Genomic DNA, 14,606 nt, shown 5'->3' on the forward strand with positions numbered 1-14,606 from the left:
CTGTACCATATCTTGCCACAGCCTTTGGTACATGTCTTAAGATATTTTTTTTCTCATTTTAATCACATTCCATTAGCTGACTTAAAATACATTGCTGCATTTTGGTTTTATGGCACAAGTTACAGTAGGAGTTGGCTCACTTAAGCAAACTAACACGATGCACTCAAATGCCATAATCTAAGCTTCCCCTTTTCGATCCAATTTAAAACCATTTCAAGATCCATTTCTCCATTGTTGAGGAAATTTCTTATTGCAGCTGAACTAACAAAATAAGTATGTGTTGCAATAGTCTGCAATGAATGCAGTATTACACTTGAAATTATTCCAGTGTATGTAATCACTGAGATGCTTTTGGGATCCAGCATGAGTTGTTCCCCATCTCTCCAGACAAACCTGATGTCACTTTTATTTCAGACGACCAGAAATCTGCCCTTCCACTCCACCCAATCCTACACATAAGAACCACATCACAGAATCTGCCACAGACCACACATTTTCCACTAGTAAAAGTCATAAGCAGACACAAGTGCAAAGCAAAATGTCATTTTATTTAATTCAAGGACTATTTTCCTTCTAGTATTGCTGAAGGGATCACCTCCTGGGGAATTGATCATTACAAAGTCCCTGTCTAAAAGTTCAAGTGCTCTTGTTGTACATTCTTTTGAACCACAGAAAACATAATGACCAAGTAGGTGGGCAGCTACTTGCAAGTTTTAGCCCACCTAAATTAGCATTGCTTCAGGCTAGAAAACAATTCAAGTAGTAAAATAATGGAAAATGTTAACCTTTAAGGTCACTACCATATTTTGATCAAAAAGTCCTGAATGTATGAAAAAAACACTTGTACATGTTATGAAGTTGTTTTTTATCCAGACACTGTCAAAGATGGCAGTTAAGTATTTTGGACCAGTTGTCAACCAGATATTTAAGAGTTCTATCTGAAAGTTTATTACCAATTTCATTATGCAATTCACTTTTCACATTAAGCTCTTTAACAAAAGCAACATAGACCCGCACCAGAATCACTGTAGACAGATTTAGTTTTATAGAATGCCCTCCTGAAAATTCATTTCAAAATAGAGATGCTTTTTCTCCAGAACTGTAAAAGCCATAAAAATGCAAAATATCTGTTAGGAAATTTTTAATCAAAATTATTCCTTAATGTTCAAAATAACATTTAACCTCCTACTTTTTTACTTTGTTGTCATCCACGTATTGACCAATAGACTAAACAGGTAACAATGGTTCACGTTTTTCCCCCACCTGAAACATTTCTTCTACCACAGCCCAAGACAGGCAATACAGAGATTCAGGGACATGGATTATGCATGGCAAAGGTAATCCTCTATCACTTTAATTTAGAACAATTCTGATTCTAGCACACAACTTGGGAGTTCTCAGTTGTTTTCAATCTGCTCTAGGTCCAGGTCCCCACAGTCTAGAGGAAAGATTCCTTCTTCGGTGCTCTCACAATCACTCGTGTCCTCGTCGCTTTCACACACTGCGTCTGCTTTCTTATAATCCCTTGTTTTGAAGCCACCTTGGCATGACCCGTGATGCCTGACTTCATCCAGCTGCTGTTCTTTCATCGGGCTGGAGCCAGGGGTGATGATGTTCATAAGATCATTTGAGTCACATGGCGATGACACAATTGTCTTCATTTGTGTGTCATCATCATCATCTTCATAGTCAAGGGAGCAAAGACTTTTGGAATTTTTTAAAGTCTGCAATAAAAAATAGAAAAGAAAAAAGAGAAGCAATGAATATATTAACCACGACTGTACAGGAGGAGTAGAATAAATTCCTTAAATTCCTGAATGGTTTGAGAGTATGTACTCAGGAGTGTCATGTGTTCAAAGTAATCCTGGAAATGAGAGGCATGAAGAAAAAGGAAGAATAGTATTAACTTACTACAGTCTGGGTTTGCACAGATATTTTGCCTATGTAGTTTCCCATTTGTGAGAAAAACAGTCCCTTTTTTTCATGCAGAAATATCCAAAAACCTAACTTTGGTCAACTACCATGAGGAAGTGCACACACCCAACCAGTCTGCTGTATTAGGTTTCTGGCAAATCCAGAGCAGAGCATTTGGTAACATCAGCATTTAGGTCAGACAGCTGCACTGCAGCCTGGTCAACAATTAATTTCTCATGCAGACAATGAGCCCTTAGGCGTCACCTCAGCCAGAGTCGGCAAAGCAACTGGCACATTTGGGTAAACTCTAAACAGAAGGAACCCAAGCTTCTACTGGGAACATCTTGCTCCAGAGTCAGCTTAGCTTGTCTTTTCAGTTGGGTACTGTCTGAACAAGAGCTCAAGAACTGGAGCAACTCTTTTTAAATTCAAAGTATATTAAAAACCAGAGGGGCACTCGCCTTTATTTAGACAAAGGAAAGAAGAAAAGAAGCCCCCAGTAAGTGTGCTACCTCTGTCCCACAGATAAAAGAATAAAATGCCTAAGTTCCTTATGTAACTCTAAGGGAACTTTGACTAGAATCCAGAAGCAGCATTTAAGAACCAACAGAAATATATAGACAGCAGAACTTAGATTTTAACAAGTGGGAAACTTCTAAACTCTGCCTCATACAAGCACACAGTGAGAGGAAGGTGAAACAGCCAGGGGTGTTTCAGAGATGGTGTGAGACAGAAGAATAACATTATACTAACTTTTCAGTATCTTACTGGTTAAGTGACTCCAGTCTCACACACAGCAGTCATTTTATTGCAAGTAGATCCTCAGGGAAAAAGACCAACTTTCACACCCATTTCCAGCTTCCTCCCCCAATTTGTCATTTCTTAAGTATTTTATATTTGTTTATTTGAAGAAGGGAACATTGCAACATTCCTCATATGCTGTATTCCAGATGCTCTTCCAGAGCACTGAGTAATGTTCCCACTTCACCATAACACATCAGCACCCACTTAAGCATCTTACCAGTATCTCTGGGTACTTTTTAAACAAATCTTAACAAATTCAGAAGACATTTGATTTAATCAGCCTTGCTTGTATACAACTGCATAAAAGAGAAAACCTCACTATGGTGAAGTTTTGGTATAATATACGTTCCTGTTTTCAAAACACTTCTATATATCTCATTTATCACTTATTCAAATACAAACATTTAAGAACATTTGAGTTTCTTTCTATGACTAAGAGGTATGAATTTCTCTCATAAAGCAAAACAGTATATTTTTAAAGTAAAAAATGTCACAGTGTATTTTAATTCTAAGTCTATCTCATTGCTTTTAAAAAGAACACATCCTGTTGTGTATCTCCATACAGGGGACAATATTTTCAGTTCTTTAAATCTTATAGTAGGCACCGGGAAGGAAAGGGGCCAAATAAAGAAAAGCTTTGAAAGTTCTGCTTTCAATGTTTCAGAAAGGAATTCCCGAGTCCCCCTTCAAAATATCTTTTATTCAATTTACTGCTAGAAATTAATCCAACCACACAGCTGTCTTTCTAGAAGGTTTGTGTACATAAATGGAAAATTGCCTGTTAGCTGTACTGTGTTGAAACCACTTGAATGGGAACTTTTAGCCGGTTTCAACACAACAGCAAGTGCATTCAACTGGTTCTTTGTTCACCCACTTGTCACAACCTCACCAAACTAAAAATAGGTGGATTTATTATCTCGCAGCACAATCCCGCTCCTTTCACAAAGCAAAAGGTAGAAATTGCAATGCATTCAGGGCCTCTGAACTGCAGCTTTCCATGTTACACTGGTACAGTACCACACCTTTCAAGCACAATTGTGCTCAGTGGGGAGCCTGCGAGTACTTGCTCAATGGTCCTCATTTTATAAAGGATGCTGGACTGGCAAGACAAAAGAGTCCACAGTTGGCAATGGATAGAACTCAATCAGCTAAAAGTATTCTTTTGTGTGATGGAAAAAAAGAAAAAAAAAAAAGAACCTCCGAGTTTTAAAAGAAGTGAGGCGATAAAATGTCTGAATATTAAGAAAAAACCCCAACTTTGTACCAAAAACAATGGCGGGGAAGGAAATAAAAGAAATCTCTCTAGACCCTTGCCATACAAAGCAAACAAGAAAGGCCCAGAGCAGCCTGAAAGGAAGCTAATGTCTGTACTCTTTACTAAACCTTCACTTCAGAAACCCGTAATACATCACTTTCCAAATATAAGAAGCAATATAAAGGTTGTTTTTGTTTTACTAACAAAACTAGAGCATTTGCTACAGTAGTCAAAGGGAAAAAAAATAAGACAGTTATGTGCATGAAAACCTAGTGTGTAATGGGAGCAGCAGTTCTCATGCTTCTCCCCCATATCCCCATCATACTCCAAGTTCACCCCTCGGGTTTGAGTGGGGGTGGAAGATACAGCTGCTCTCAGGAGGTGCAGCTGCAGCAGCTGCACACAGTGAGGAGCAGAGGAAGCCTGAAACCACCAGAAGCCCTGAGCCCATCCTACTGATTCTCAGCACCAGTTATCATGACAGGATGGGCAACACCCTCAAGTCACAGGCTTAAGGAAGAGAGGGATTTCATCAAACTGATTAGACTCGTTATCTGGCTTGCCTTCTGTCCCATCCTGAGACTTTTGCCTGTGATGGCACAACACAAGAGATGTTGCTTTAAGATACACTGGCGCACAGGATTTCTTCACTGTTAAAGTCCCTCTGCCAGGAACATGAAAAGAGGTGGATGGTGCAATGGCCCTCATGACTGGGAGACCCTGGAATTTCCTGGAGTATCAGCATCCAATTCAAGAGTAAAACAAAATGGCAGAGCCCAAGCATGGAGCAATATGTGGGTTTTTTTGTTGCTTCCCTGTACCCAGCCAGTCGGAGATGGAGCAAGTCAGATGGGCTGCACTTCTCCCTTCAAGGGCTTCATGGTCCTTGCTTCACTTCCTTGACTTATGTTTCCTACAGATTAGTCAGACTGGCTCAAAACCAAATGCCTTTACTGATGGTAACTCAGTTAAGCTTCAGACCAGCAGCACCACAAACAGCACGACACATTCACGTCTCAGGCACTAACCTGCCCACAAAGAGGTCACAGTTAAGTCTCAGCAACAACAAAGTCCAACCAGGGTACAAACTCATTATTTGAGGAGGTTTCATTGAATGAAACTAAGAGGGAGGCTTAAGGGAGGACTCCAAATTATAAGAACTGTCACAAAAGCCTGGTGCTAAGCAACTCACAGTTGTGTTGAGAACTGCCCTTGAACAAGTCATCCCCTGACATCACATCTGACCACAAAGAGATGTGAAGAGTCCCTCCCTGTAAACTGAATTTTCACTTCATGTATCTAATTACTCACATTAATATCTTAACCTGTGACAACTCAAGCTGGAGATATGTACAGTGTTTACTGTAAATTATTAGAAATGTCAGCTGGTTGTATAGATTAAAAAATATCCCATCACAGTCCCTAATCCCAGAATCTTCTACTATGCAGGAAGTGAGAAATAGTAATAAAAATGCTGTGTTGATGTAACAAACTATTAATCTTTCTGTAGAGTAAATCTCTTGACATTTGACTCTGACTTTTCTGTCTTGAATTGCACTGAGCATTTTGTGAACACTTCAGTGTTCCCAGATAACCTTCGCTTTCAAGACACTTGCAGTTGAGAAGAAATACTGCTTCATGGGTACAAAGGGGTGCTGACAGGAGGAAAACAATATAGTATTCTCCATAATGTTATATGCTTGAGGCTTACTAATGCACTAAAAGTTAAAAATCAAAGGTTAAGTGGGAAAGAATTTCTCCCTGTTCAAATGAGAAATTAAAGGTGTAGGAATACATTAAGGTGTTTTTTTTTTAATTCAAGTGTCTAAGAAAATACTCCAGGTCAAAAACCATTGCAGATTTTTAAGCTATGCATTTGAAGTAAATCAAAAGAAAAGTAATTATTTTTCTTGCACTGAGTTTGAAAAGTAATGAACAAAACCATTTCTATTTATGTATTATGTAGAAACACAATCAAATCCCTAGAAAAACCTTCATGGGCAAAATTGAATCTCTGATCAAAATCATTTGGGAACCAAACACGGTGTTCATGTTTTGTCGCTCTGCAGTTATCCCTCGTTTTCCTGGAAATTTGAAATGTACTTCTATACATTAAAAATGCAATGTTATTTCACCATCTATAGCTAGAAAGAAGAAGAGATACAGAATACTAGATATGAATGAGAGAGAGCAAACAACCTCCAGCATTCTGCCACGTAATTAGACACTGAACTACAATAACCATTCCTTCCCCCAGAGAAAGAATTACTGCTGCAGTTCCTCTAGTCAAATAAGGTAAATCCTGTTTGGAATGTCAAAGACCCAGTTAAAAATCAATACAGGCTGACACACAGCAATATGGCTATGACTTGAAATGAAAGTTGTTCAGTGCTTCGTCTCTGCTCTATCTTCAAAGATTATTTTCATTTTTTAGATGTAGGTGCCCAGGAAGGGAAGGAAACTGCCATCAACTCATTTCACATCAGATGCTAAACAACATCATGATGTAACAGACTTTCATCTCCCACTAGCCAGACTGTTCTAGATTTAAGCATGCAAGTTTTCTGGCGTAGTCTACCATGAAAGTTGATCTATTTATTGGCCTAGATATTTATGCTTATATTCTAAATTCTGCCACAGTATCCTTACAAGTTTTGTTTATAAGCTGCAAGAACCTGTGATTTAATTTGGCTTTTTATTTAGTGCTATTAGTTGAAAAAATACTATGACAATGAAATAGAAGTATTAAAGTGAAATGCTGAATTTCTCTAATTATACTCAGATATGCAAGTTTACAAGGCTGTTCATTGTATGAATAACAGAGAAACTACCAGAATAGTTAAAGTCTGTAAGTGAGAAAAACAAAATGCACAAAGACTTGGGGGGAATTGGGGTCCAGTTCTCTGACTGAGCACCACTGCAGTCCACACATGGTCACCTGCACTGGTCAGGAGATTTCAGGAGTTCATGCACTGAAGTCTTCAGACCTGTAAAGCAGCCTACTCGTTTAGCTAGGAAACTTCTAGGACCCAGCTAACATCGTTGCTATCACATCAAATTCCAAACAGCCATGTGCAAAGTCAGAGGCAGATCCCAAATACATCAGGAATTACAACCACCATGGATTAAGTTCAACTTGAATGCCTGTTTCCTCCTTGCCCCAAACTCAGCCATAAAAGTTATACGTGGTAGGCACTCTACATATGATATTAAATTAGCCAAGCTAAATATCTTTTCCTTTCAGTGGTTTTTGCAAAGATCATCTAAAGAACTGAGAACATACTTAGCCTCTCAGAACTATCAGCTCACCTCTTCATGTGCTTGCAGTGCACATGCACTCAATGAAGTTCCAATATCAAGTAAAATAAACTAAGGAATTTGAGCAGATTAAAGAAAAGTTTGTCAGTCTAAAAGTGTTGGAACTGAAATTAAGCAGCCAAACCACTACTGACATTTTGTATTTATTCCTTTGTAAATTAAATTTTGATAGGGGCAGTTTAGTGTGGGGAAACTCAGGTGCTGGGGTTTAGCAGTTTCTAAAATCCAGGACCATTCATCACAGGGGGTAACTTTTGTTTGCTTTTAAAGATAAACTGGAAGCTGAGTTAATACAGTACTTAATGTAATGCAGTCAACAATATGATTCAACACCAACACTCACATGAAGAGGGTGAACATATATAGCAATTTTCTCCTTTTATAAAATCCAGGTCAACATTAAACTGCATTTTAAAAACTTTACAACATGGAATTTTAATTAAGATCATGGTCTATCAGATTTTCTAATTCAGTGAATTTGTGAACTGCAACCTTTTACCTTCCCTGTCTGAGCAAGTATAAATCATCCAAGCTTTTATTGTAAGAATGTGGAATTACACTCTACAAACATCAGGCCTACCTATTTCACCTGCATGTAATTAAGCAGAAAAAAGTTTCAGCTATTCTTAGTACCAAGTCCAGCACAAATACCTACAGATGCTATGAATTATACCATTAACTAAAACAGAGGAGGCTCACACAGTGGATTTAACTCTCCTGAAGGGGCTCCCAATCAATACAGTGTCAAAGTGGAACACAGTGACAGTGCTTTGTTCAGCTGCATAATAACAGTGCAAGACTTGGGCCAGGGAGAAGGCAGATTAAGCCAAACAAGACAATTACTAGATAAGAGCAGCAGTGTTCATCTCAAACGCACTGATGCATTAAAACAGAGCTTTCCACAAGAAAGGACCACAGAAAAAAAGAACTCAAAAGGGCACTGAAAGAGCAAGAAGAGTGGTCTGGGACATGGTTCTTGCTCTGTTCTTGCTTCACCAGCAGCTGCAGTCTGGGGTCTCTGCAGCACCAAAGAAATTTCTCTGCCTTAAGGGAAACAAACTGCCTTTGCACACCTTTGTCTACATATTTTCCTACTCCCTACTAGACCCTGTGCACATCTCTAATATGGATAGTGAATTTATTCACTTTATGGACAGACTGAAGGGCTGGACAATGTGGAATTGGGCCTCTACTGTGCTTGAGCTGCACAAGCTCGAGAGGCTTCAGTCTGGCAAACCCAATCAGCCAACAGCACTAATGAGCAATGGTGTGATGAACAAACAGCTGCACCATTTGTGTGCATACAGGGATGACAAACACATCTGGTTTTGTAGTAGAAGGACACAGAGGGAAACGATGTAAGCACATGATCTCTCCCAACAAAAGCGATTCATGTTTTGCCAGAGTTGTTCCCTCTTTTCCGACTCAAGAACTATTACCTTTCCTTTCAGAAAAGGAACACAGGCTCTGGAAGCAAGAAACAACTCAAAATGCATATTACCCTCTTTATTAGTAATATGACAAAATTATTTTTTAAATACTTAATTTAAATCATACCTAATTCATACAGATGAAAGATGATCTATGTAGTTTTCTGCATTTTAAACTGGGAAATAAGAAAGCATGCACACATGAGCTACACACACATCCCTGCACATAAACATATGCTCAAAAGGAGCAGTGAAAGAAAACTGCTTAACAAGACTGACTGCTTGCAGTACTTGCAGTACCATCTCCCAGTGTTCAGCATTCAGGATCCAAAAACAAAGACCACCCTGGGTAGTCAAAGCCTTCTGATGTATTATTCTTCTGACAGAGGAATTAACAATCAGCTCTGAAATAACAAACAGAGAAGTTACCTCCAACCCCAGGAGTTTTACTAGGTTTCTCGATTTCTAACTAGATACATTTAAACAAGAGGAGAAAAAGCTTTAGCTGTGTTTCTACAAAAGTCCCAATACTCAGTGACATTTCAAAGTTTGCTTTAACATGCCAAACTGTTCTCAAGTAACAGGGTTTAAGTTGACTGATTATGCACCAGAGTAACACAGGACAGGATTTGACCCTTATGGCTTCAAAACATGACCATATTGGCTTCATTTCCTGCCATTTATGTGTCATCTATTTTTATAGAGAACTTCTATTCCTGAGCAGTTTAGCCAAGGTCTCATTCCTTCATGACTTTGCTATGAGCTGCAAACAATTACTTTCACAACTGAACCACATATGCACAGACTGTTAGAATACATCCATGTAACCAACTTCTCTTAAAATTCTTGCATGTTTGGTTTTTTTATCTTCAGGTCCAATATGTATTAAGTTGATATGATGGGTCAAATTTAGGAGAAATTAGGAAAGTAAACTCCAAATCCTGATTCTAAGGCTGCCCTCATTAGTTACTGACAGATGTCAGCCTCGCCTATATTATTGGGTTATGCTGGAACTCCATCATAACTAGCATTTTAAGGGATTCTATAATTGGGCCATAAAGTTCACTTCTGCCAGGAAAGGGGGATGGGAGAGAAAGGGAAACAACCTCATCAGCTTGGGAACAGTTCCCCCCTTCTTCAGACCAATTTTCCACTACAGAAATGCTTGTCCAAAACAAAGCCTTAAGATCTTGTTATACAAGTGCACACAGACATGCACGGGTTGTACACACCACACAGACAAAACACAAGTGCTGTTACGGATCTTTAGCTCAACTCAAGGCAAACCCCAGAATTTAACAGAAAATTCTTCCAGGAGCATTTAATTCAAACTGTAGGTGGACCCTCGCCACTAATTATTTCCAGGGACAAGTTGCACAACACATTTGTTTAGAAAGAACAGAATCAGTTTTGGAGACTGAGGGTGTACAGTGCATGCTAGTGCATTTTTCTAGCTTGGTACTTGATTTTGGACCATTTTGAACATTTCTGAAACTATGGGGCTTGGGAGATGTTCCTGACATCAAGGGGCAAGACTGCTGCATATTTTTAATACCAAGTCAACTTGTGCTAAAATTTCTGTTTGATAAATACAATTCAGACAAGTTGGTTTATTGGATCAAATACCAAAGCTGACAATGTGTCAGCAGTTGATGCTCAGTATGTTTTTTTAAAAAAGTCAGGAAACCATATATATGTGGTCCTTTATCCTTCAGTTGCACATTGTACCAAACCAGAAGAGAAGTATACACAAGTCGTGTGTAAGACAGTCAACCTTCAAATGCCTAAAACACACAGAGATAACACTAAAACTGAGCTCAACTTCTCACTGTAGGGCCTTGGTTTTCATCTATTTTATAATAAAATCAGAGTTTGCCCAAAGAAGTTGCAAAGTTTAAAAAGCTGTATATTCAACTATTATGTATACTTTGTTTTAAACTCTGATTTGTTTATGCTACCCCAGCTTGCAAGCCTCCTCGCATACCATCAGAGCCTTTTGAGTTTTAGTCATATGGTTACTGCAATAACGAAAACTGAAATCTGGAAACTCGTCAGAAGTCTCATTTATTCAAAATTCCAGTTCTGGTAATACCTAAGTTTTATTGCAAAGCACGTGTCATCGTCAGCATATAAAGAATTGAGTACTTCCAAGTATAGGAACAGATGAGATGTTTGGTTATCTGCAGCTCACCTTAGCACTGAACCATGCCCTCCCAGATCACTTACCTCCTCATTAACTGGACTCAACTAAAAGTTGCATCTAATAGCAACTTAAAAAAAAAACAAAACCAACAACAAACCAAAATGAAGACAAATTTCTCTTCAGTTTGCATATACCTGAAAAAGCATGTTAAACAAGTCAATATTTCCCATTCTAATGGAAGAACTGACATCACTAAGTGATGTAGAGAAATTCCAACCAGTTCATTTTCACAGGCTTAGACATATATTCTGCCTTTATCACACTTATGCACCAGTACATACATGCAGCAGGAACTGATGTATGCAATGCAAGACTAACAAAAGACAAAGTGACAGTTAAACTTAGGACTGTTCAAAGTGGTTTTTTAATAAACCTCTCTGCAGAGAAAAGCCTCTGGTGAATCAGTTCGGTTTGGGTCTCTTTTAGAAAATTATGCATCAAGTCAGAATGTGACTGTCAAAAAGCAAGGGAAGCTTTACAACAGATAATATTCAGAGTATGGAAGACCAAAGTCTAGTTTAAGAGTTAAGAGTCGCTGCATTCAGGTACCATAAAACTGTCTTATCTATTAATTTTATTAGCATGTTATTACAAAAATAGCAAATATTTAAAGCACACTCTCCCAAAATTACCCTGAGTTAAATTCAAAGAAGTATAACTCATTTTTCTAATATATTTTAGAAGATTACATTGGGATTTCCTTTTTTGCCAAGAAATCTGGAAAAAGTTCCCATATCAATGATGAAACACTACTCAACACTTCTGCTAGCCACCATCTCTCACAATTTAGAGCAAGGGAAAAAAATAACTTAATCCCCTGCCACCTGCCAAAACCCAGATGGTAAAACCTGAGAAAAGTGCTCTCACCTCTCTTTAAACCCTCTAGTGCAGCTTAGGCACGTTAACTGTAAGTACCCTATATATAACACTGAACCATAGCTCTTAGCTCAATATTGTATTGTATTGCAAACAACATCACCAATAATTTTAGCATAATCCAATTTTCTGACAGGATATGTAATAATTAAAATAGAAAATATCCACAGCTGGCTGAAAACTGGCCTATGAGTCCATAGATGGCCCCTTTCTTTTCTCATAATGTCAAATGCAGCTGGTCTGGTACTCATTAGCTCTTTCAGCAATGAATACTTATTGTACATACAGGAACTTGCCAGAAAGGAAAAGCAACTCTGCAGCAGATATTAAGCTACCTCCTCCTCTTATTAGCACATTGCTTACAGAAAAGTACAGCAGATATAGAAAGCCAACTCCAGGTATGGCAAAGGAACAGTGCTGAACAGCTCTGGAAAGCTCCGGGTATCTGCAAGACATTTGTTACAGAATCCATTTGCAAAAGAGCGGGGGGGAACCTCCATCCCTAATGAGATTTCTTTTCCTTCACTCTCCTCAAGGCTTACACTGCCTTGCTGTCAGAGCACAGGGAACCTCCAAGCACAAGGGCTCACTTCATTAAATGCCCTTTCGGGCCTGATTTCACATTGTGCTCCGCTCTGCCGACGCAAAGAAAGCAAAACGCCAGATGCTCCCTGCTCCTGCCACCTCAGCAGTGTTCCATTCACCAGCCCAAAAAACTTCCAGGCATCCATTCAAAACCAAGCACCCCCAGCCTGGTCTGTCCTGTCACAGGACAAAGTGCTGGCTTGTCTTCAGCTCACTTTTGATGCTTGCCCATCATCTCCCAGCCCGGCCTACTCCTACCTCCTTTCCTTCTTCCCAAGCCTGCTGGAATTTGAACTTTAAATGGACGCCCTCCATGGCAACAATAGATAAAAAAGGAGCCTTTGATTGTTCATGCGTTGCAGGAAAGAAAGGAGGAGATTCATCCTGGCTGCGACCTAGCAGGAACTCATCAAGCACGGCTCCCCTTCCATTGCAGTGGGATGCCTTTGCCTGTGGCTACTCATTCAACCTCCCTGCATCTATGTTTCCATTCAAAGAGGATGAATTCTTCAGGTTTCCCCTGTTAAGGAATTAAATGTTGATCCTATGAATGAAGGGCAACACCAAGCTTGGAAAGCTGCCAAAAGGGTTCCATAACACTCAGTAGTTTGGAGTTAATTCAATACTTATTGATACCTAGCAGGATTTATAGCTGCATTATTTATAAGGGGGGGGGGAAATCACAGAGCCATATTTAGACCCTAGTAATAAATTATTTTTAGCACCATCTGTTTTTCGAGTTTGTTCCCTTGCTTAGGCAAGAGCATACTTTTACCTAGTTCCCTCTTCCTTGCCCATTTAAAAGAATGCACAGAGCCTAAACTGAAGCACAAGATTAGGATCACACGGAATATTTATTGTGCAGCAATCCTCCTAATCACGTTCTGGAAATCAAACCTGCTGACTAAGGACAGTCTTGGGCTGATGTAACACTATATGTTGTCTTCACAGAACTGAGCAGATTTTTTTTAACACGAGGGGCAATGTGCTTCACACAAAGGAGGTTACTATCTGGAAAGAAACAAGTGATCATTAACTGCATGAAGCCATCTGAAAAGTGTTCGCACTCCTGGCAGCGCTTTTCTGGGCCATAGTTGCCAAGTTTCACCCTCATTAAACCCATAGATATTTTGTCACCAGTACATTCTGCCAGGCCAGGCTGCTGTTAAGAGGGGGAGACGCAAATCATAAGCAGCTGCTGCAGGCACCTTGCCTCAGAGATAAGGAGTTTCAAGCTCCAGCTGCCACCCACTCAAAAGCTCCCCCAAACCTCAAATTACCTCTTCAAGCTTACATTAATATTCTGCTTTTAGTATGTGACACAACACTGGTGGCCTCTGCAGTGTGACAAGAGGGACTGAGTGAAGGGGTTGCCAATTCCTTGAACTCCAAGGGAAGCAAGGCTTTGGATACTTGCATGCTGATTAAGTTCTCAGAAACACACTTGATAGCAGCAATATATTCATCTTATCCTCCTGGCTCACTGAAGTTTCCTTTTTACCCAAAATAGTAGCACAAATATTCAAAAGCTTTACTGTTAACTGTGTCAGATTAAGAAATTTTACTTTGAGCAAGGCAGGAAACTCATCCAAAATATGAGCTTGTGGAGTTCTTACTCGTTGCAAAGGGCAGCAGCAATAAGGGTTGCAAACTGGTTTACTAGACCTTGCAGCACAAGTCAAGCATTCCTGGGAAGCAGACTGCATGCAGCAAAAAAACCAAAATAAATCCCAGCATGTAGCACATAGGTCAAAATTAAATTCTACAAATACACAACAGACAAACATACAGCCATTAGAACGGGTTCTAACAGAGTCCTGAGGGCTTTGAAACTTTCAAGCAATCTATATTATTGATTAATGTAACATTCATTTGGCACTGGTATTATGCAACAATAATTTCAGACTGTGAAGGAAATACAACAGTGATGCCCATCCAACAGCCCTCAGGATGTTTCCTTCCAGCTCACCACTTCTTTTGGTGGAGGAAACAGATAACAGCACTTCTAACAGCAAGTACAACAAACTGCCAGGTAGATGGAAGGGCTCCTTGGTAGCATGGTACAGAGCCAGGATGCTCAAAGTCTGCTCCTGGTGAGAACCATCTCCACACACCCCAGCAGTAACCACTGAGCCCCATCTGCCAAAAGCTCAGGACCTGCTCCCAACTGGTGTGCCGAGTGGTCTGTCCCTCTCAAGGGAAAAAAAAAAAAAGCTCCAAA

At 39.5% G+C, this 14,606-nt stretch overlaps 1 protein-coding gene across 9 annotated transcripts in view; it reads right to left on the bottom strand.

Annotated features, from left to right (window-relative positions):
• Nucleotides 1-527: 527 nt before the first annotated feature.
• Nucleotides 528-14,606, bottom strand: part of FAM53A (family with sequence similarity 53 member A) — a 70,786-nt gene continuing 56,707 nt past the window's right edge. For 7 of the 9 annotated variants that reach the window (XM_027662692.1, XM_027662693.1, XM_027662698.1 and 4 more), the window contains one exon: nt 528-1,724. In XM_027662692.1, the coding sequence (XP_027518493.1) occupies nt 1,398-1,724 (327 nt within the window). In that variant the 3' untranslated portion in view covers nt 528-1,397. Of the gene's footprint in view, nt 1,725-12,116; nt 12,246-14,606 lie in introns of those variants that run through there. The other 2 variants (XM_027662700.1, XM_027662699.1) reach the window with 2 other exon arrangements.

The sequence above is a fragment of the Corapipo altera genome, unplaced genomic scaffold, assembly GCF_003945725.1.
Source record: "Corapipo altera isolate COAL_440 unplaced genomic scaffold, ASM394572v1 95, whole genome shotgun sequence".
NCBI classification, from domain to species: domain Eukaryota; kingdom Metazoa; phylum Chordata; class Aves; order Passeriformes; family Pipridae; genus Corapipo; species Corapipo altera.